This window comes from Strigops habroptila, chromosome 9, assembly GCF_004027225.2.
Source record: "Strigops habroptila isolate Jane chromosome 9, bStrHab1.2.pri, whole genome shotgun sequence".
Taxonomy (NCBI): domain Eukaryota; kingdom Metazoa; phylum Chordata; class Aves; order Psittaciformes; family Psittacidae; genus Strigops; species Strigops habroptila.
The window spans coordinates 42,113,572-42,137,647 of NC_044285.2; the positions used below are offsets into that span (position 1 = coordinate 42,113,572).

Here is a 24,076-nt window from a genome sequence, read left to right on the forward strand (position 1 = left end):
GATTCAAAAATGACAGCGGGAGTCAAGCTGGCTACGCTCGGATGCTCAGGGGATCCTAAAAGCTATTATGTTTCTGACATTCCAGGAACATCTTCATTTCCTAAATACGAACTGGTCAGCTCTCTCCTTGTTTTCAGCCATGAATTTCTGCAAATGTGAAGAACCACTCCACGGTCAGAGAGTATTTTTCACTCTTCCCTGCACTTTCCTTACAGCAAAATAATGCCTTGGGCTTTGCATGCAGCTTTTCACTTGCAGCTCAGAACATTCAACAAACTTACTGCGCAGTGATCAACCAGCAGAATGAAAATGTCCAGAAAATTGAGTATTGAGATTACTTTAGAGATGTTCAAGTGTTTCCATACACTAGTCCTGGATTTCATTATTTTAAACTCAAGTTTTGACAACACTAATTCAATCTTTACTACTTCCTCGAAGCGTTCGCTTTCCTCAGGGGCCAAAAATAGAGGTAAGATGACAGCAACAGGAGAGCTGGCAAGCAGGCACATCATCCATACAAAGATATGCAAACTCATGGCACCATTTAACTTAATCAGGATCAAACTAACACTTGTGAAAATATAACAAAGACAAGACTAAACACGAACAGAAAACTACTCAAAAGCTATGAACAGTACATCCATTATGATTCGGGGTATTTAAAGAGATACCAAAGCACTATCACTCAAGCATATAAGCTTTAGAGCTTAAGGGCTTTTATCAAATGTATTAGGCATCTGATGCATCCTGCACACTACAGGGAAAAGCCAGTAGGAAGGACAGGGAAAAGAGGGATATTTGCATGCATATAACCCCCCTCTCGAACACTGTGGGGGGAAATGAGTTACTGTACCTTCTCCAATAGGAGCTGGATCTGGTCCTGACTTTTCAAAGTTAATAACAACTCCACTTTGGACTTTTTGAACTAGAGATTCTAAACATTGATTCAACATTCTTTGTGTCCGAACACAGTAAGAACGACCTATGCAAGAGAGAAATGACACAGGGAAAAGATGAAAGCCAGTTTTGAGTCATCTCAATTAAGGAAGATGGTTTATGACATAAGTCAGTTTTATCTAAACTAGCAGCAACAAACTTTATACGAGTTTATGGAAAAGGAAAAATACTTTTCAAATGCAATACAACCAAGGGGTGGGGGGAAGAACCACCAACTGCTGAGCTTTTACTCACTGCTAAAAGAGGCCATTAAGGCTAAATCACGCTGGTTTGAGGCCAATTTTATAAAGATCCTTAAAGAACATCTGATTTAACATGCACATATATATATATACACACACACATACATACACACACTATAGTCTATGTAATTTACCTGCTTCTATCTACCTAAACCTTACCAACTCCTACAGACACCCAAAACTTCCCTCTCCCACAGACCATTTTTTTAAACACCAATTAAAAAAGTAAAATCTGATCAATGTATCAAGGAACAGGCTTCAGAATTAACTCTCTTAAGACTAAATTAGCCCTACAGCAGAATTAACGTCTCAGTAATACCTGTCCCACTGAATTCAACAATCTCATGACTGAGCAAAGCCAGCCTCTGGAAGGACAACGTAAGACATTTTCCAATGCCTCCTACTGGTGCATTAAGAAAATGGTCTCGTTTCTAGAAGATGAAACTGGAATATTGTTTGATTTTAAAGTCCTTTTGTGCTGCTGGAAACCAAGCTCAAAAAGAACCACACAGATACCGAGTAGTTCAGATGGAGGAAACAGCAAGAGGTGAAGTTCAACTCTAACTAAAGAAATACTTTAAGGCAGATGCTAAATGTAAGCCAAAGCAAAGTAACAGCTAGTTACCTCCTGTAACTTCACACATCTGTGTGATAGCAGATTCATCAGTAGGCACACTCCCAAGCTGCTCTGGTTCAGCAGATGCAGCTCCTGGCAAACGCAGCACCAGAGCAAACAGCCTTTGATCCCAACGAAATGGTTCTTTGGTTAGTTCACTTCCAGGCAAAGGAGAGTTCAAAGGAAGATGAAGCTGGTAAAAGAAAGATTTAAGAATATTTTGAAGTATTTGACAAACCATCTAAAAACATAGTATTCAAATTCGTTCATTACACTGTAAGGGACCCCATTTCTCTCCTATCCACTCATTCATCTGAAGTTAATAGTCTGGAAACCCATGGGGCTATGAATTTAGGGGTTGGGCAAAGACAGCAGAGTCAGCTTCTGTTCTCTATAAAACAGGTTGATGAAGCAGAAGTGCTATTAGAAGGAAAAAACAATTAATATTCATCTCAGTATAGCACCAGCTTACAAGATCCTAACTTGAAAGAATTTCATGCAAGTTTACCTCCTCTTGAACTCCAGCCGTATTTGTCAGCTTGTTTCCATCCGTGATGGTAATCAAAATAGATGGCTCCAAAAAGAATGGATTCCTTCCCTAGAGACAGAAGCACAGGAATGCTGAGAGTAACCTTAACACTCAGTTATAGGCTTGTATTTTTGTCTGTATAAAATAAACAGTAAGATGAGCTATGTTTCAAAACAGTCCTGTAATTTTCTTTCAGGAGGTGTGGAGCCATACAGAACTATGCAGGATGTGCTACTCTGGGCACTCACTCACACTCCCCATAAAGATATGTTTAGAGTTACTAGTCTTTTTCCTCCAGTTAAAGGATGAAACCCCTCTAGGTCACAAAAGGGGTACATAAATTGTTAATAGTGCAAAGAACTCAATTTCGTGACAACAAGGGCAAAAATCAGAGGACTTTTAACTAGACCCTTCAAATGAGAGAGGGGAGGTCAGGACATGAGCTACAGGTAACATAAAACTGCAAAGCAGATTTCACTGCCATCCACTGTGCATCCTCCCATACAGCAACCGTGTACCAATAGTCAGGGTCATTTATACTACTGCTTTCTTGGTAGTTCAATAAGGAAAAAAGTACTAGTATCATAGAATCATGGAATGGGTTGGGTTGGAAGGGACCTTAAAGCTCATCCAGTTCCAAACCCCCTGCCACGGGCAGGGACACCTTCCACTAGAGCAGGTTGCTCCAAGCCCCTGTGTCCAACCTGGCCTTGAACACTGCCAGGGATGGGGCAGCCACAGCTCCTCTGGGAAAAGTCTGTGCCAGCGCCTCAGCACCCTCACAGGGAAGAGCTTCTGCCCAATATGTAATATAAATCTCCCCTCTTGTGTGTTCCAGGGTACGTTCAGTAGGGAAAAAGCTCAAGTTGTAACACCCAGCTATCCAACATTTAAAAGAAAAAGTGAAATGCAAACCCAAACCTGAACCACCAAAATCTCTCCCCCATTATAATTTCAAAACCCACAGAAAAATAGGAAAGCTGGGAAACTACAAACAGATTTGTTACCTGTCCATAGTTGTCTATTCCAGACACTAATCTATTGAGATTTAACAAGTCAAACGATGACCTGAGTGCCTGACCGAGGGTTGTTAGTCCTGACGCCTGAAGATTCTTCAGTTCATTCATAAACGTGGCGTGGTTTTCCTTCCATCCAGCCTATTGCATGAAACAAAAAAGCTTCTTAGTTATTCTAGCAACAAACTGTAATCAAGTGCAAGTTGTCATTTATCTCCCTTCCCACCAAAAATTAATTACATTCCTGATTAATAGACACACTGCATCATTAACATGCTACACACATGTGCACAACTTGATGTGAAACACAGAGTTAAGCCTACAACCTGAGACTCAACACACACACATTTGAAACAACTTGCAAATATCCATCTCTTACCATGGGAACTGCTCTAGAGGTGATGGAATTAATGGGAAGATTTGGATTTAGCATGTGAACATTTTATTAGGAGAGAAGTTTGGCAAGTTTGGAAAGCAGAAATGCAGCTGCCAAAGTAACAGCAATGATTAAACTAAGATACAAGCAGTGTAATGTTGCTGCTTCTTCTGACATATACCCATTCATTCCCCTTTCATCCTTTCCTCCATAAACTGAGCTGGAAGGAAAGAAAGGATGTGTTTGCCACAGGCACTAATGCAGGAGTTTAAAAGCTAATAATGACAGTTAAACGGAAGAAAGATGAAGTAACAGTGACTGCCACCTTTGCTTCCTAGTCCCCATTTTTCTTGTACTTCCTCCCACCCCAGCCCCCCAGGCTCAGTTTGTGCCTTTTAACGTACCATCAAGCACCCTCTGTCACTTCTGTGCTACAACCCTCCTGCCTTTCTCCTTCCTGGATGTTTTGACTGTCATCCCTCTAACTACACTCTCCTGTCCTTATATCCCAACACAAAACTCCATGGAGTAGTTGCAAACACCCTATGTAACACAGAACCAAATCACTGTGTCTCAGGATTTGACACTTTGGAGGTCCTGAAGGAAGTGAAGTTATTGCTGACGGCGCCTGCAACCCATTCAGAGGAACAGTGATGAGGATGGCTCAGTCCCACCAGCACCCTGGAGCCTATGGGAAGCAGGGCTAACACACCAGCATCACTTGTGATTGACATGCCCTTCTCTTAAGAAGTGGAATGCTGCAGAGGGAGGGAACTGCTTTAGAAAACACAAGCTCAGAGATTGGGACAGGATTTAAGCTGCCTCAACTATAACAAGCTTGAAAATCCCAGCTATTCACACAGTTCCCAGCCTTGCTATCACACTGCACTCTCCACAGCAGTTATTCACCCAGGCTCGCTATCCTCTGGCACCAGAGATATTCCTGCACTCCACAAGGAATCCTAGTTACTCAGACATGGAGAGAATCATTTCAGACAGCCTGACTTTTGCTGGGACAACCTCCAAGCAACACATCCTCAACATGAAGTAGGTTCTCTGCTCCCCAGCGCAGTGAGCTCAGCAGCAATCACCACACTCTGTACAAACCTGAAAGGACAGGTTTTCCTGCCTTTTCCACAGCTATATCCCACTGCCAGCCTTTAGCACACGTGGGGCTGTGGAGGTGGTCAGAGGATAGACATTGAGAGCCCTAAAGGAAAACAAGAATGGAGCAGCAAGGAAGGCTACAAGACGATCAATAGCTCTGCTGAGCTGTCAAGCCTAAGCTAGGGAGGGTTTCTTTCAGAATGAGGGATTGTCATAAGGAGATAGAAGGAAAATAGGTTTTGGTCATGTTTAGCAACCTGAACCAGTTCTTCAGGCTTCAGATTAGCACAAGGGAGACAAAGCTCTGCAACTGGGCAAAGAAAGAACAGACTTTCAGCAGGACTGAGCCAGCTTTATCATCAAACCACACTCGAAGCTCGCATGAACAGTGTGGCTCGATCAGTCTGGTCATTCTCAATAACACACCATCAACAACCCACTCCCAACCACAGCATCTCATCAGCTGAGCCACAGCATCTCCTCACACATGCTCTCAGCCCAAGGCGAGAGTAAAGCACAAACACAGGGTCATTGTTTTGGAGTAAAAGTGACTTAGTTAATGATCTTTTTATTTCAGAGTAAAAAGCCACCAAAGCCCAACAAGATGATGATGCGTCAGCCTAAAAAAGTTTGCCTTAAAACAATTTAAGTGAACAATTACAAAGAGCTTTCTGTATGAATTCTATGAACCCTGAGCTGTAGGTGGAACTGCTTCCTTCTGCAAGGCTGGTAAAAGCTCCCATCAGAGGAGCCCAGCTTCTTGGGAATAGCCAGGCTGCAGCTCAAACAGTGTTTTCCAGCAAAGACTGCAGTAACTTTGGTACAAAAGCACAGGGGGGAACAAAACATTTACAAAGGAAACGCTATTCCCAGCCTACAACTCTTGATTTGAACTCGAATGAATTTAAGAGTATTTCTTTGTAAAATAAACAGGAATGTCTTCACTGAGATTTGGAGATGCTGCTATTTTCCCATCTGAAAACGTTTGCTCAGCTTCCAGCTCCTGCTGTGCCTGATCTGGCTGCAGTGTGGCCAACTGCCTGCAAAGCACACTGCCGTTTGCCCCATGCAGAACTGAGCTGAGGGCACCACGAGCAGCTGATCCTCACTGCTCTGCCTCCTATCAAAACTGCATTTCATCTTGCAGCCTCTCGCAGGATCTGTAAAGCTGAGGAGAGCTGTACCTTTTACATAGAGTAACACTGAATAACCCCTCATCAAGAGAACAAGGGAGCAAATGCAGGACTTCCTAGTTCCATACCCAGTTTTAAATAAAGGTCCAATTAATGTACTAAAAGACCTTGTAACAGTCTTCCAATACCTAAAGGGGCTACAGGAAACCTGGAGAGAGGCTTTGGACAAGGGCCTGTAGGGACAGGCCAAGGGGAATGGCTTTAACCTGCCAGAGGGGAGACTGAGATGAGCTCTGAGGCAGAAGCTCTTCCCTGTGAGGGTGCTGAGGCGCTGGCACAGGGTGCCCAGAGAAGCTGTGGCTGCCCCATCCCTGGCAGTGTTCAAGGCCAGGTTGGACACAGGGGCTTGGAGCAACCTGCTCTAGTGGAAGGTGTCCCTGCCCGTGGCAGGGGTTGGAATTGGATGAGCTTTAAGGTCCCTTCCAACACAAACCAGGCCGGGATTTCTATGATTCTCAACCTTATCCTCAAAACAAGCTTCTTGAATCAAAATCACCAAAATCAGTGACAAGAAGGTCTACTGCTGAAAAATGTTTCTTCCAGAAAAACTCAAGCCAATGTATATAATTAAACATGTATTTCAGGGATAAAAACTCAGGCCCCAAAGAACTCTGTATATTCTCCTCTCCATACATACAGTAGGATCATTCTTAGGGCAAAATAAGAAGTCAAATACATAACACTGAGCATATGCATAATGACTTCAAGAAAGCACTTTAAAGTGATTAAATAATAATCCTTCCTAAATTCAAAATACTGACACTAATGCTGCTTAGACAGAAAAAAAAAGCACTGCTTTTATGTAGCACTGCTTCCATTTGCCAGCAGAAACACTAATGGCCAAAACACCCCCCATCCCCAACCAAAACCCCCCAACCTCAGAGGACAAAACACATTTTCTACAACAACTATGTATCCTCTACAGGTCAGTAATTATGAAGAACTAGTTATTTTAGTTGTTTATGAACCTACACTGAGAGTAATTTCTCATAATCTCCAATATTACTTTCCTACTTAGTCACTCTTATGCCCAGCATTTACTAAGAGCAATCTGAGCAGCCTTTCCCATGCCATGATGTTACTTGTTTCTCCATTGATAATGTAGATGAACAAATCATTTCAGCCTGTACAGACACACCAAAAGACTTTTGAAGATGGCTGGGGGGAAAAAACCAACCAAACCCAAGTACTATAAGCAACAATCTCACCCTGTTTGCTTATGCCAGGAAGAAGCAAAAATGCAGCGTCATTTGGCCTCCTGCACTGACACGCTTTGGACACCATCCCATGAAACCCTGAGGTCTGGAAGCAGCATCCCCCCTTCCAAGCACTAGCTGCTGTCTCTGCAAGTAAATCATACTGGGGGAAAAGAAAAGTGTTCTTATAACACGGGCTAAGTTGGGGCCGTTCAGCCTGGAGAAGAGAAGCTGCGTGGAGACCTCAGAGCAGCTTCCGGGGTCTGAAGGGGGCTACAAGGATGCTGGAGAAGGACTCTGCATCAGGGATGCAGTGATAGGACAAGGGGTGATGGGTTCAAACTGAAACAGGGGAAGTTCAGGTTAGATAAGGCAGAAGTTGTTCCCTGTGAGGGTGCTGAGGCGCTGGCACAGACTTTTCCCAGAGAAGCTGTGGCTGCCCCATCCCTGGCAGTGTTCAAGGCCAGGTTGGACACAGGGGCTTGGAGCAACCTGCTCTAGAGGAAGGTGTCCCTGCCCATGGTAGGGGGTTGGGACTGGATGATCTTAAGGTCCTTTCCAACCCAAACCAGTCTGGGATTCTGTGACTCCAAGATTCTAAAAGTACCACTTTTTTTCTGGTGACTTAATTTTCAGACAAATCCATGCCCTGCTCTATTTCACCCTACAGCTACAGGAGCATTACAGCTGCTTCCAGAAGCAGGTGCAGTCAAAATAGCTTACTGCAGCAGCAGATAGGCCCAGATTGTCCAGAATTCAGACAAAAACCAAAGTGAAACATCTAGTGAAGAAGAGAAGGTCTTATTTAGCCCAAGCAGAACCAGGACTAACTGAACATCAAAACAAAGAGTTGAGCAGCAAAACAAAATCTTGTCCAGAATCAGTAGCTTAAAAAGACCACCAAAACTTCGGGAGAAACAACAGATTTCAGATGCAAAAGGTAGGAAAGAAAATCTTATAAGAGGCTTTGGGAGAGGGAACCAAACAAAACCAAACCCCCACACTACCTTTATCACACACAAGAGAGCAATATCAAAGTACAAGCAAAGCATTCCCAAGTTTTGAAGGTGTGCAATGCATACGTGTTGTATTCTTAACTACGCTGGCTTAACTGTCATATTTACTGATTTTATTGTAGGGGTTTTAGTGGTTGGTTGTTGGTTTGTTGGCTTTTTTAAACAATACAACATTTGGGGGCAGCAGGGCTTTTTTCCAACTATTTCTTAGCATGGTTTGGTCAACTTATTGGGGAAAAACCCAGAGGTTGGGCATCAGAGCACAAGAATTCCAGATCCAAAGCCGTCTCTCCTGATTTCACCAGGGAGCTGGCTCCTTTGAGGCTGCAAGTCTTCATTTTTAGTGCTTCCCCAGGCTATGCCAAAAGACAGAACTGTAGTTTATTGTTCACTGGATTGCTTTCAGATCTGATCCAAAAGACAATTTGCAAGCCAGCATGCCAATCCCAACAGCCTGGGTTACAGCAAGTACTCACTATTTAGTTAAACATACAGGTTCTTAGAGTTCTGGTAACGTTGCCCTAGAATGAACTGCATTTCAGATATTACAACTTGCTTAAAGAATCAGTAATTCAAGCTATTACTGAATGCACCCATCTTGGAAAACCCAAGACAAGTTCAGGATAACATGCTTGTGGCATCCCAGGTTGTCAGCGTCATCCATTTGGAAAGCATAAGGTCAGAAAATCCAGCTGTAGTAACCTCAAACTGCTCCTGCTGTGGAAATTCCAAGTGCTTTGGGAAGACAGGGAACCCAGCAGAGAATTTTGCCTTCCTAGCCATCAGAATGGTTCATCTTTATGTTACTTTTCTGCTCAATGGTAACCGTACCCAACCCAAACCCAAATCCATGCTTGTGTGAGAGCACTCAGGAACTGAGTTAGTCTTTTGGACCCCCTATACTGCTGCTTTTCACATGCCAAAATACTTTCATCTCTTTGTCATCTCCTGAACACAGCCCCAGCATTGCTCAGTGGGTTCTGCAGCAGGGGATCCCCTCCTATGGAACCGAGACCTTTCCTGCCCCAGCTTCAGCAACTCTGGAACTGGAACTCTAGCAAACACAAAGGCTATCTTGGTCACCCGTTTTCCTACAACAACATTTAGCCAAGGGGGAGAAGGGGAGAGGTCCTGGTGCCATGTGTCTCCCTGACCCATGAAGGACAAGGTAACATCAACAGTACAATGCCCACACTACCCCCACGTTCTTTATGTGATGTTCAGAGATTTACTAGTAAGAATCAGCACACAGCAGAACAAAGGTACTGACATGTAATAAACATCCTGTATGTCTTTATTTAAAAGTCCTAAAATAATCCACCATCGAACCACCTATTTCACCCACTAATTTCATCGTCACAAGTGTTTGTGCTGTGCAAATGGGGCAGAGGAACAGCTCTAAGACATGCAGACACTGACTCCCCTCCAAACACTTAGAAATGCCATTTTTGAGGCAAGAGAGCTCTCAGGTTCTGTCTATACCCTGGCTGCAGAATAACACTTCTCTCATTTCAGTACCTATGCTCTCTAGTTACTTTTATGCAATGTTCCAGTCCTGTCATTGCACAATATCAAACAGCCCTGAGTAAAGAAACTCACAAGATCAATTCGGTTTTGTTCTTGGCACAGAACAACATCACAACACCCACCTCTCAGATAGCAGATTAGGATACCTCCAGCACAGAATGATACTGGCACACAGGCCTGAAATCAGCTTATCATCAGGGTAGTGCTGAACACAATGAGCCAGCTTGGATCCAAGCTGTGCTGTCCTGGATTTGGAAGACTAGTGCTAGTGAAGGTACATCAGCAGATCTTAACCATTCTGATGCAAAGCTTGTGGGAAGAGAAGGTTTGATGGGCTCAGACCAGATGTGAGCAATTGCTATCTCTGTGTTAGGCTCGCCAGCACACAGCAAATCACTTATATTACTAGTTTTATTCCCCACTCTTCCAGTCTCCTCTTGCCTTAGACAAGGGTTTGAAACACAAACAGCTGCTACCCTTATGCTTTGCTGTAACAAAGTCAGATTCTAGGGCAAAGATGGATGAAAAGACAAAAATGTCTTGGTTAGCAAGCTGGGAGCTTTTCACACTGGAATCAAACAGGGATCAGAGTTTGAGGGTAAAACTTAAACATGACCCTACTCAGGCACAACAGAAACAAGCCCTGGCTGATCAAGCAGGTACACACTGCTGTTTACTATGCGACCAACCTAACAAAAACCACCTTCTCAGTCCTCATATGAGGAGTATTTTAATCGGTAGTCAATATGCAGGTGTAAACTACTTCCTCAATAAGCCCACAGAGCATTCAAGTACAGTGAAGAGTCTACAAAAGTGTCACTTGGGTTCTCTTTACGTTAGAGGTAGTGAGCAACAGGTTAACGTTAAGGCTAAAGCACTGAGAATACTAAGCTAATTGTATCTTCCCATCAAGTCATTACTGCTGTCACTTTGCTTAGACGTTCTCCATCTCCATCCACCTCCAGGCACCACAAATCTTTTCTGGCACAGACTGTGTACCTTGATAACAAACACAGAATCTCTGCTCACTTCACCCACTTTGTTTTTCCCTACACAACTGGAAACAGCTTTAATGCAAGGAAGAGTATGTCATGCACTGGCTACCTTCAGGCCCGCAAGCAGTGCAGCATGAACAAGGCAGTAGTTTCTAAGGGATGATGACAGCCACATAACTGGATTTCAAGGGGTTTACTTCAGAATAGCTGTCTTACAGTAGAGTCCTGCAGACTCATCACTCAGGGGCTGGGTTGCATCTTCCCCTTTCATTTCATCCAAAAGCAATCAGTTCTTGTGCTCCAAGACAGGTCTGCAGAGTGAACTCGGGTGCACAGAACACAGAATCCCAGACTGGTTTGTGTTGGAAGGGACCTTAAAGCTCATCCAGCTCCAAACCCTGCCACGGGCAGGGACACCTTCCACTAGACCAGGTTGCTCCAAGCCCCTGTGTCCAACCTGGCCTTGAACACTGCCAGGGATGGGGCAGCCACAGCTCCTCTGGGAAAAGTCTGTGCCAGCGCCTCAGCACCCTCACAGGGAACAACTTCTTTGTTACATCTAACCTGAACATGTCCTTTGATTGCACATTTCTAAGCTGAGCTCCCCTGTAGGTGCACCAGCAAAAGACTAATTCATTTATAAAGATAGATTGTTTTCTAAAGCATGTATTAGTGAATGTGAACAAGATCAGAACTGCATTCCAGTGCAATATGTAAGTACCAACTGTTATTGACAGTACATAGAAAAAGGTTTAATCTTGGATAGAAAAAAGTATTTCTCCATGATACCTCAAGAAAAAGCATCACACACCTGAAGACACAAGCTCAAACTGCACCATGTGCCTCACTGTCCTTTTAAGATGACTTCAACAACAAACAAGATACAGAAATGCTTTTCTCTAGAGGAGAATTCGAGATGTTTATGTAAGAACAACTCATATTCATCTTTAAGCACAGTAACCATGCAACACCAGTAAAGAGGTTCTTGAGCTCCAGTTACAAAGCAAGTACTGGGCCTTCTGTTAATACCAGCATTTAGAGAAGCAGTACCTTCTCCCATTAGAAGTGTCAAACACAGATGCTGTATGAACAACTCAAAGCTGGAAACTGTGCTTGGAATCAAGTGATAATAATAATCAATGACAAGAGAAAAAAGCCTACACTACCTTTTTATTTATTACCTGCTGCTCCTGCTTTAATCCATCTGGATTTAGCTTTTTGGTCGACAGTACTTCCTATGTTTTGACAGCTACACTCACTGCACTCTTTGCTGCACGAGGATGAAAGGACTACACATGAAGGAAGGGAAGTATAAATACCAAAGAGATCACAGTATCACCCTATTGCAAAAAGCATTCTTATTTAAATAAAAGAACACCATCCAGTTAAAAAAAGCACCTATTTCTGAGGAGCACTGCACAAGCAGAATTGAACCAGACCAAGCTATGTTTCACACTCAGTAGAGAAGGAACACAGATATCATCACCCAACTTGCAGCTCTAGCACAGTAAGCAAACCAAGAGCCTGCATGTTTCTATTCAGCAGCATAGCAGTCATTCCAGACATATCATTATAGGTGCATCTAAAACAGACCCTGTAGAGAGGGCAACCATCAAAACACTGAGGTTTCCATCAAAAATGTGCATTTAGCCACAAGCAGCCATCGCTTTTCCAGACTATCCAACATGTTTCCAATGCCAGTCAGCTCATAGCTCTGTCACAGAATGGTTTGGGTTGGAAAGGACCTTAAGATCATCCAGTTCCAATCCCCTGCCATGGGCAGGGACACCTCACACTAGACCATGTTGCCCAAGGCTCTGTCCAACCTGGCCTTGGACACTGCCAGAGATGGGGCATTTACGTTCTGGTCCCTTCCTAGTCTCGTGGTTGGAAAAGTCACAAGGACTAAAGGCAACAGCCAAAAGGTTACAGAGTGTGTTTGCCATCAGCACAAGGGATGCTTCATGGCACAGTCTGGGGAATCAAGTGGAAAAGAATTACTGGTGCTCCCCTATCTTCAGAGCCCAGAGCAGAGACCACACAGCATGATCCACACTCACTCTGAAACTCCCACATTCCTCCCTCTCCTTCCAAAAGGACATCACACAACTTGTACATGTATTGCAAGTTTACTCTGGATCTCAAGAAGGTAACTGATCTAAAGGGGATCATCTATCAACAAGTCCCCTTGATGCATGTCTGGAATGCTACCCAAGGCAGTGCTGGGGAGAACAAGAAGAGACAGACTTCAGATCACAACCAAATTCATACACCCACTGAAGGAACACAAACTGAGAAACTTCAACTAACCAGGCCCAGCAAATAACATCGACTCCAGATTCAAGTCTGATATAGCAAAAAGAAAGTTGGTGGCATTGGTAGCACTGCTGTGGGCAGAGGTTTTTTGGTTTAGAAGAGGATAAACCACAGCTTTCTCCTCGAGTTCCAAAGCAGTAACTGAGCTTCAGCTCTTTGGATTAAATGGAGGCACTCGCTGCCTCACTCCACACACTTCTTGACACCAAGGATCTCACTGGCTCCGGCTATGCCCACTCAAGCCAAGCGCCACAAGCCCTGTCCCAGCCCAGGATGCCACCATGGTCCCAACCAGTGAGCACACCACCAGGACAATGGGGCAGCTACAGGCTCTGAGTGTTGGGGCTCAACAGATGCAGATCTTCTCACAAAGCAGAGCTGAACTCATCCCCCTTTTTTGTTTTTATGAAATAACAACTTACCAGCTCCACTAACATGCTATGAAGACCAATACTAATGCATTATTCTCACTTAGAAGCAACATAGCAACACCAGCTTAACCACACCGTAGATCTTTGTTTTCAGCCAAATGAGTTGTTCAGCAACATCCACCTTATGAAGATCTCTATTTTTTTCAATGCTATTTTAGACTGTTAAAGAGTTTAAAAGCATCTCTGGAAACACAGATCAACAACCATTTTCATCTTTAAAGAGCAAAATTAAGGCATACTGAAGCATTCATTTTGTAGCCTAGAATAGCATTTCATGTATCTAGTGCTGCTTTTCCTGGAGAGCTTGCAGAGAATCACAGAAACTGGGTAAAATGAGAGAGTGGCCCTTTAGCTAGAAAAGAAGGGGGAGGAAAAAGCTATTTAGAAGAAAACAAGGCTCTGCTTTACTTATGTGGTAATAAGTAGTTCAAGTTTCAGAGCTACTTATAAATGTACCAAAGAAAGTTTGTCTTTCAAACACTCTTCAGAGCGAATAGAGAGATCAATACAAGTCTATGGGCAACCACAGATTCTCATCAGCCCAATAACAGAGTCTCACTATGAGAATGTACTTTTTCCTTGGCACCTTACTAAGACCTTGCCCCTAGAACACGCTGCTTGCAGCTGAAATTGAATTAGAAACTGATTATTACACAACTGTTCTCTGAATAATCTAACGTTAGCAAGAAAAATGCAAAGCAAGACTTTATATTACTACTTGTATACTTTTGGGGGGGGGTAGAAGCACAAGAATTATATATTAAGTGGTAAACTGTAACACTGAAGTTTAAGAGGGAAGAAAACATACCAAAACTCTAAATTTACACACGTGAATTACTTAAATAACAACCTGCATTTAAGATTCAGAACAGCAGCAACTGCTCTTTGCACTGATTTTTTGGTAGTCTATGTTATTAAGTAAAATCAGGGCTACAGGCATTCAAAATAGAGAAAGTGGGGAAGAGCTGAAGAATTCCAGGCTTTTCTCACAGGCCCCTTGGACTTGGAGCACTGTCCTCCCCCCCAAAAGACAAGTGACATGGTACAGGATGTACCTTTTCCCACTTGATTCCAACTGTCTCAAGTAGGAAAACACCAACTTTTGCCTTTCCTTGTTCACGACAAGCTCAGAACATCATTCTTACACTACTGCTGCAAATCAGTTCTTTCTGGCAAGCTGTTTTGAAGAGTATTTGCAAGGGTGAACACTGAGAAGTGTCTCCAACCTTAATTACCTTTCCCGTTGATCCAGTGTGAGACAACCAGCATTTAGCACCATAGTTTAAGTGTAAGTGCAGAAAGCCCCAACTTCACAAACCCCTTTCCTCCTTACAGAACACCTCACCACAAAAACACAACCAGGGAGCTCCAACTCAACTGTTTGATTCCCCATTTTAAGCTTCTATTTTTAAAATAAAGACAACCTTTGCACTGAGGATGAGTTAAGCCTCTTAGTGCAAACATATCTACTTTTGTCTAGTTTATCCTGTAGTCTTAAGGGCTTACATCTTTGAATGTGTCCAAGATCAACTCAAGAACCAAATAAAAAGATGATAAAAAGAAATGCCTACAGTGGCTATGAACGCCAGATGCTGGTTTCCATTCAAGGCCTCTGGCATCTCATCAATAGGAGGAAGCTGCAGCCCACTTCAGAGGAAAGAACAAGCTTTTGGTTTGCAGATTCCTGCAGAAACAGAACCAGTTCCAGGATTTTCATTAAGAACTAACCCAGCAACACAGAGGCTCCCTTCCCATGAAGGCAGGTAGGAGGTAAAAGCACAACTTCCAGTATTTAACTTCAGAAACTAACAACAGAAGTGACAGCCAAGCAGAGTTCAGCCCATCCTATCTGTCAAGAAGCTCATTTCTGAACTGCCCTTCCTTTTAAAATTAATCCATTGCAAAAACTTGAATCACCTTCATGCATGAACTTGAATTTTTACAAGAGACCTCAATTTCAGAGTGTATTAAAGGGGGTTTTTTAGAAGAATGAATCACTCTCATTACTGTTTGGTGTTTTTAAAAGGACATCACTGAGCACACAACTCCTCAGTACGGTGCTTCCTCCTCTCACACCAGTTCCTGCAGAAGGATGCTCACTACAACTCACAAGCAAAAGGCAGACAGCAAGAAGCAGTCACTCAGGACAGGGAGAAAGCAGTGAGACTTTCATGCTCACACACGTTTAATAGCATTTAACATGTTTTACACTACCCAATATCTTGTCTCTCAAGAAAGGGAGTGTGTCTTTTAAAGGATGCTCTCTATTAGAACCCATTTAGTACCTTTATAAGCTATAAGGAGCTACAATACTTTATTACATGCTACTACAGGCTTGTCAACTGATAATTGTAAGGTTTTTAATCAGATTTTAAGACACGTGCACCGCACTATATAAAATACAAACCTATCACTTGAACCAACAAGGACTTTTTAGCTGTGTTTGGCCTTACTTACCCAATTGAAATTAGATGTTTAATTAAAAAGTATCTTTTCGCATGCACACACACAGAGCACACATCCTTAAGTGATAAGGCAGTTAGACAGAAAGGAGCATGTAAAAACTGTTTGGTGGGAGATTCTCAAACAGAGGAAGTATCGGTTTGTTTTGTTCTCAAAAAGAACCAGGCAACCAGGATTTGCATGAGTGCTCCTTAAACAGTTACGTGACTTCTGGTTTTCTTAAACCCATTGTGTTTAACCGAGGAAGAGCAACTGTTGGGTTTAACCTGCCAGCCATTTACGCTGAAAGTCAGCCTGCTGCAAATACACAAATCCCATGATGAAACCCAAAGCAAGCTCAGTGAAAGATACATGGCAAGACTGAAGGGGAGGCAGCAATGGAAGATGTTAGCGTTCCGAAATACAGATATTGCTAGGACTGACCCAAAATGTGTATGGTGGTAAAGGAGGAAGGGCTCTCACCCCCCTAACAAATACAGAACAGCCTCCTGCATTAGTTATCACAGACACTGTAGTCTAGCCACATCTCATCCAGTCTCCAGTTCTACATGCTGCATTTTTTTCCTCTTTCCATTATGCTTGGCTAGCAGGTTCATTAAGTTTGTACATTATTCACAGCATATCTGGAGAGAAAGATAGGCCTCTCCCATTGACCTCAGCTTTCTTTTCCTCTTGCATCTCTCTGTATCAGCTCCCCTCCTGCCCCTGCAGCCAGTATCTGCTTTGCACCACACAATTCTGCCTGCGTACCTCACTACCAACTTGTGAAACCCCGACTGTATTTCCAGCTGTTCATACAGCCTTTTCCACAGCACAGGTCAAACCACCAAGTACTCATATCTGCCAAAAGCCAGGCCTTTTACACATAAAACTGATGGGGTTTTGTGTCTCAAGGTTCCTGTAAAGGTTTAACCAATTTAAGATAATTCTATGGATTTGCTATAGCTTACTAGGTATTCCTCTAGTTTTCTTCCTTGCCAAAAGTTAAAACACACACACAAATGCATCTCCTATCACCCCAGGCAGCTTTCCTGGAGAACCCTGCCTCAAACCCAACAGGTTTCACAGTTGGGTTTCTCTTTCTCCCTGCAGCTCAGGGTCAGGAGCTCTGATCTAGTATCTTTCAGAAACAGACAAATGGATCTCCCATCTCGGTTTTGCAGCACAGCCTATTCATTTGCCACCCCCCTTTGCAGAGTCAGTCAGAGGCAGAGTCAGACCCTGAGTCTGACCTTATGAAGTCCCAGTTTTGAAGCACTATTTTAATACCATGAATGAAGAGGGTATTTACACATAATAAATACTCATTGATAGATGTTTAAAAGAGCCTTTACAAATTCCTATTCCAGCCTCTTAAGCATCCCAATCCAACACCAAAATCAGAAGTCATCAAGCTGAACCCCTTATGAGAATTTGAGGGGGACAGAGGAGGTTGCTCAGTCCATCACAACAGGCTGCTTCCACAAGAGAGCTCTTTAGCACTGAACATATGTTCAGACTAGCAGGGAACAGCAACAGAACTGGAAGGCATCCTATCTATCAGCCCCAGTTTGCATTTCTCAAACAGTAAAGTGTTTCACTGTATTAACTATTTTAAGGTACTTCTCAGACAGCTACGTACATATTTCTGCACTCAAATTCGGGGAGCCTATTTTTATAGCGCAGTCACAACTGAACCAAATTCAGTGTAACACATAACAGAGAGAGGACGATACACATACATGTAATTTCAGATTTGGCGGAGTAAACATAACTTCAGTTCTCCATCCTCTGACTTATGGCCAGATCATTTAGGAAAGTCATAGCACAGAGTCTCACAAGAATACAAAACAAAAGCCATGTTTCTGTGACCCTACCTTAAATAATATTCCTCAAGCACTGAGGAAAGGCCATCCCACTGCGAGCAACCAGATACCAGTTACAAGGGAACAGGACAGTCCAGTTCATCAGTAGCTTCACATCTGACCACCACTGGGCCTGAACTAGCCAACTGCAGCATAAATGCAGAAGCAGACCACAAACTGCAGGATGTGAGCTTTAACAGAAATTAAGAATGCAATAAAAACTAAAGAGCTAAACCTTGCTTTCCTTTTGAAAAACTCTGTTTTAGGCAGAGATTTTGGTATGAACTCCATTTGCAGAGGAATCTAGGTAGGTGTTGTTGAAACCTCCCTCTTTTCTGCATCATGAGAAAGCAGGAAAAACTTAGGAGAAGGGGCAGGGAAGACTCTTCCCTTCTCCCCATACTCTTACTCTATGCACCATTATTTCAGGGGAAAAAAAGGACAAATAAAATAGCTTAAGATTCTGTCTATTTATACCATGGCATGTGCTTAGGTGTGGAGAAACACATATCTGACAGAGGAATAAAAGCATCCGACAATGCTAAAGGTTACGTGATTACATGGTCTAGTGTGAGGTGCCCCTGCCCATGGCAGGGGGTTGGAACTAGATGCTCTTAAGGTCTTCTCCAACCCAAACCATTCTATGATTTTGGGCTAATACACAGAAAAAGCCACAGAAAACCATTGGTGACCTTCCAGCCCTCAGCATGGGTGTCTGAACCACAGGCTGCAGGAGCTTGGGAAGTGCTCTGCAGAGCTGTAGGTAACACGCTTGGCCTGTTTTCACCCTCCTCCCCAGGCTTTTGGTACCAGCCATGGAGGGTACCGAATCCAAAGAGATGAGAAGGGCGAGGCTGGCACCCAAGGCACTGCACCACCAGGTCAAAGCACCCACAGGATGGAGCAAGCTCCAAGTCCTAGCAGTCCATGAATATAAAGGCTTCGAAACAAGGACACGTCAGGTACCAGATCTGTTGAAGCAGGTAGCATATTTATCTCAGCTACAAGGCCAAGAACACCAAATGCTGTGCCAGACAACTGTTCTGAAACCCGTTTTTCTCACACCAAAGAGAACTGGATACACGTGGGAGAGTAAATTCCTTCAATACCCATATTGTGGTTTAATTGTAATAGACACCTGCCACGTGCTGCTGGGTACAAAGGAGTTTTACTACAGGTATCATGAGCTTCCCAAGGGTGCCCAAACACCCCAGATCAGAATGGACCAGCTCACTCCAATATTGCTAACTACCAGTGCCACTACCCTGAGATGGACTCACCTGACAGCATCCTATTGCAGTTTTAATCTAAAAACACACAGTGGTGGAAAAACACACTATAAAGATGAGGTTGAACATTCTTACTTCATGAAGTAACACCCTATTTCTCCCCCCTAGCACATAAAGTGAGAGTCTAACCCAATATTCAACAGAACTTACAGGGTATCTTTCCATTTACCTGTACAGGATCACATCATTTGACCACTATGGGTTTATACATCTCCTAACATGCTTTTAAAATACTAAATATCTGTCTCTTACTGGATAGCATTTTGGAAGCAATGTAAGAGTTGAACATGGCTGCATAATTACTGTCACAAATCACCATCTATGCATTACATAATGAACAGCAGCAAAACTGATGAGGTTCAGCAGCAGCTGATGAGGTTCCAGAGGTGTTTGCTACAGGAGTGGAACTCAATTCCTACCATCCCCATCTCCTTGTCCCCACGTGCCCAGGACAGCACCCTGGCTCCTCTTTAGAGACATGCCACCAGAGCTCCTGCAGAGCCACACTGCAAACTCAGAGAGTGAATAATCCAGGTTTTAAGAAGTGGCACAAACAGAGAGCTATGAGCAGTCAATTAAAAACAGGTCTCATCACTATTTTCAGACCCTCTATAAGAAAGACAACTCCAAATACACCCTCTTACTTGCACAGACTTTAGCAAATCATCTGTGCAACAGCAGGATGCTTTTGCTTAGCACAATACCACCATGTGAATGATGTTTTCTTAAGATATTCTTGTCCACCAAAAGTGAACCAGCACTGTTGATTTAAAACACTTTAAGGCTACAGGTAAATGAATTCTGAAACAAACCCAGTGCACTCATCCCAGTTACTCCTCTCCAACCTGAAGTTCCCATAATACCTCCACCTCCTGGGTGGTCGCCACACCAAGATTATTGCCCTCAGTTGCTTCACTGGTAACTTTAAGAGCTATCTGTGAGATTATGCAATTTAATTAGTGTAAATCATAAAGAAAACAAGAGGATAAAGCAGCCACTAACCAAAACCAGACGCTACTGCACGGACTTGGAAAGCACACTTGCAAAATAACATCCATTTGTCAGGTTTGTTTTGCCCTTCTCTAAATCGAGAGAGATAAAAGTATCAAACTACAGCAGCATTAGCAAAGAAACTAATTGGTTGTTTTCTTTTACAAGCATGTTTTGCAAGACACGCAGAGCCTGGCTGAGACCACAGAGTTTTCTGGCATAACTGTGTTTATTAGAGACACAACAGAGGTGCATCAGAAACAAGAGTAAAAGGTCTTGAGAACACATCTTCTAACAGGGGAAGAATCACGTTGCTGGGAGGCTTTCTGTGCTGGAGTGAGACAAGATGACAGCCTAACCACGCTGATTTATGCCACGAAGCCTTTACGTAATGCTGGAACTGGAGCTGTGATCATACTTCCTATAAACATGTATTTATTGGCTCTGCAGCTTGGTCCCACACGAGTTACCAACAGATTGTCTAAGGTCCAATTTAACAAAATCAGTGTGCTTAAGGTAGTAAAATACATTTCTAAGAAGAGACATTAGCAAGTTACCAGAACCACAATGTTCCCCCCCTCAGCTACTGACTGAACACTTCAACGGGTATCACACAGTCCCATTTATTCCAATTACTATTCACTAAAACCGGGAAGAGTCAGATGCTCATTACTACATTAGGATGTACCCAGATGCTCATTAAACAGAATGATCTTCCTCAGCAAATCTGAGTATATATGTGGTAATAACCTGTAGCGTTACCACACAGAGCTCCAGCAGAAGAACCATGTTTTTATTAAGCCACCACTATGCCTGCAGTAGAAGGGTTTCCTCCTAAAACCTAAGAAAGGGACACTTGGAAAGTATTTGACACAAAACTAGGAGAAAGAGCCCTTAACACGAGAAATCTACAGTTAACACTTGCGTAACAAAGATTTAGGTTTTGTATCCAGCCACAAACATTGATAGGGAAAAGGGTGTGTGCATCATGTCTAAAAAAAACCTCTCCTGAGCAGACTAAGGTTTTTGGACTTCTTTAACTCAAGAAGGATGGTTTCAACTCACAGAAATAGGATTACTTCTGCACCTTCTTCTGAGGAAAGGAACTGTGCAGTAACAAACAATAAATACTGACACACTAACTCAACTCCTGTCACTTCAGAAAGCAGGCTGGACTTTTTAGCTGTGTAAATATATTGATGGTGAAAGGAGCCAAGATTCAAAGCTCCCGAGAATTAAGTTTCCCAATTATCAAAGATGTGAACTGACAGTGTGAGTGAGCATAGGGTTTTTTACAAGTTCTCCTCAAGAAGTTTTAGCTGGGGGATTTACACAGGGTTCGTTCTTCTTGTCTGGGATGACCAGCAACAAATTTTTACATTAACTTCTTTAGCCTTCATACTTATGGGTCTAAGTCCAATGATTACAACTATTGTATTAATCAGGGCAAATAAAGTCCTAATCCAGGATTCTAAAGCTCCCATTGCAATGATGTTTTCTGTGGCATGCTTTATTGAAACATTTTAAGTTAGACGTTTCTATCAGCAAGTTGAAGGCTACAGCACAAGGGACACAGAGCCCCGATTTTTCTTCCTCTTGCCATAACCTCGTGGTGCAGTCGACGTGATAAATGGCATGGCCCTACTTGCCTCAATGTTGAGGAATGAGAAAACAGGGGCAAGAGCAGCCAGCCAGGCAGCCTCACCTCACCACAACCCTGCACGGAGCCGCAATTACGAGCACGTTAACCAACACTGGTGCGGGCCACAGGGCACTGCAGGAGCAAGGTGAACGCCAACACCCCACCCCCCTGCTGCTTCTTGCCTCGCAGAGGCAGAGAACAGCCGCGGGTGCCTCCGTCCCACAACCCGCAGCTGTCCCCCGCTGCCGGCGGGGGTCCCGCGGCCGTGAGGGGGGCGCTGCCTCCTGCCCTCACCCCGTGCCCCGCAGGGACCCGCGGCTGAAGCGAGGCGCTGCCCCCTCCGGAGCCGCCGCCTCACGGGAGGCGGGCGGACAGGGGCGCGGGAGGCGGAGCGCGGCCCGCCGGGGGCCCGCCCCCCTCGGCACGCCGGGGCGGTGAATCACGCTCCCGTCCGTCTCCTCCCCCCCCCCCCCCCCCTCCTCCATCTCAGCAGCGCCCTCAGCCTCTCTCCTCCATACAAAAGCAAAATGTCCGCCATCTTCACAGGCTGCTGCTGCCGCCGCCGGGCCGGACGGGGCTGCGCCGCGCCGCCACCGCGCCGAGGGCGGCCCCAGCGCCGGGCAGGGGCGGCCGCGGGACGGCCGGGGCGGCCGCGGGGGGGTTATTACCTTGATACAGTAGGGCGGCTCGTCGAACGTAACCAGCATGTACCTGTCGCCGCGGCTGGCCGGGTCCCGGGCCCGCAGCTGCGGAGAGAGCGGAGAGAAGCGGCGTGAGCGGGCGAACGGGGCGACCGCAGCGGCGGCAGTTCCCCCGCCCCGGCCCCGCGCTCACCTTCATGAAGATCTCCACAGCGCCCTTGGCGATGTCCAGGTAGCTGGTGCCCAGATACGCCCGCTGGTTCATGGAGGCGGACGTGTCTATGAGGAAGAGGAGGATCGGCATGGTCCAGGCAGAGCCCCCGGCCCGCGGGGCACCCCGCGGGGAGGAGGGAGGGGGGGGTAGCGGCTGTGTCGCTCGCTGCCCCGGCCGCCCGCCCGCCCGCCCTGCCCGGCTCGCTGGGGCTGCGGCTCCGGCTGCGGCTGGTCGCGGCGCTGCCTGCGCTCGCCGAGACCCAACTTCTCTTCCCTGAGCCTCCACCAGCACCATGTGACCAGCGCGCACGCCATTGGCTGGCAATTATACCCACATTTGCATATTCATGGCGGAGCGGGTAGAAGCGGTAGGGGGGGGGGTGACGAGGGACGCGCCGCCGCCGGACCCCTCCGCGCGCGCGCACCTGTCACCCCGCTCCGCCCCTCTGCGGGGTTCCCCGCCCCTCGCCCCAGGGGCTCGGCGGGGCGGGCGGACGGGCGGTCCTGCCGCCGCCTCACGGTGTCGGTCGGTCGGTCTGTGTGTGCCCCCCCTCAACACATCCATACACTCCTACCGCGCTCCCGGTAGCCGTCCCGCGGCTGAGTCAGCACACACACACCCGGCCGCTGCTTCACACCTGCCCGTCGCGGCCTACCCTCGCCGAGGCTCTCGGTGGGAGCCACAGAAGGGCTGAGGGGAGCTGTGGGCTGGCCCTTGGGGTGGTCACCCCGTGATGTGATGGCTCCGGTACTCTTTAAGTACGCTTAAGCACTACATCCGTGTGGTTGTTCCCAGCCAGGTAACCGCCGTCTCCATGAACAGGGCACCTCATGGTACCTGGATGAAGGCAGGACGGCAACACGTTAAAAACAAAGTACTCTAAAGCCGCACTGCCTGATGCTGCACAGTAATCAAAGCAGCAGGAGGCGGTGATCAAGGTAGGGAGGTTGTTCCTTCACACAAAGAATGGTGTCAGGGCCTTAAAGCAGTGTATCACCTGCCTGGAAGCAGGAGGGAATGGACTAGAAAGCCGTTGAGTTACAATGCAAGAAAATTAGGAAAACATATGGTTGTGCTTTGAACTCAAAGTCGCTGGCATAGAGCCCATTGCATGCTTTAGCCAACAAAAAAGTGACTGCAGAGCAATGAGAGGTTCAGAAGGGCAACAACAACAAACGCTAACGGCAGTATGGTATTACTGAGGTGGAATAGATGGGGCTTTCCTTACCTCCGACACGAGATCGCTCTCTTTTGGTGACAAGCTGGTGCTATAAACAGTTAAATGTACTAATATCTGGCCAAGACAACTTCCAGTTTAAGTTTAAAGGCTTTTCTTTCACAGGTCTGTAAAGTAAAACTCCTTTTTTCACCTACCACTCGGGTAAGAATAATAAAAGTCTCCATTTGAAAGAAGGGATCTCAGTGTCCAGCTCCGAGGGGAAACTGGAGGGGTGAGCTGTGATGAGGCAGTGCTGG

The 24,076-nt window shown here is 45.1% G+C and overlaps 1 protein-coding gene across 6 annotated transcripts in view; it reads right to left on the reverse strand.

The window, feature by feature from the left end:
* Positions 1-22,888, reverse strand: part of LOC115612740 (integrator complex subunit 6-like) — a 42,376-nt gene extending 19,488 nt beyond the window's left edge. For all 6 annotated transcript variants that reach the window (XR_003993130.1, XR_003993129.1, XM_030497405.1 and 3 more), the window contains exons 1-6: positions 22,580-22,888; positions 22,414-22,491; positions 3,352-3,501; positions 2,324-2,413; positions 1,825-2,008; positions 854-982 (exon numbers count right to left, since the gene is read on the reverse strand). Coding sequence is in view for 4 of the 6 variants with exons in the window: in XM_030497405.1 (XP_030353265.1) it covers positions 854-982; positions 1,825-2,008; positions 2,324-2,413; positions 3,352-3,501; positions 22,414-22,491; positions 22,580-22,690 (742 nt within the window). In the remaining 2 variants the exon portion in view is untranslated. The remainder of the gene's footprint in view (positions 1-853; positions 983-1,824; positions 2,009-2,323; positions 2,414-3,351; positions 3,502-22,413; positions 22,492-22,579) is intronic.
* Between the last annotated feature and the right edge of the window lie 1,188 nt (positions 22,889-24,076).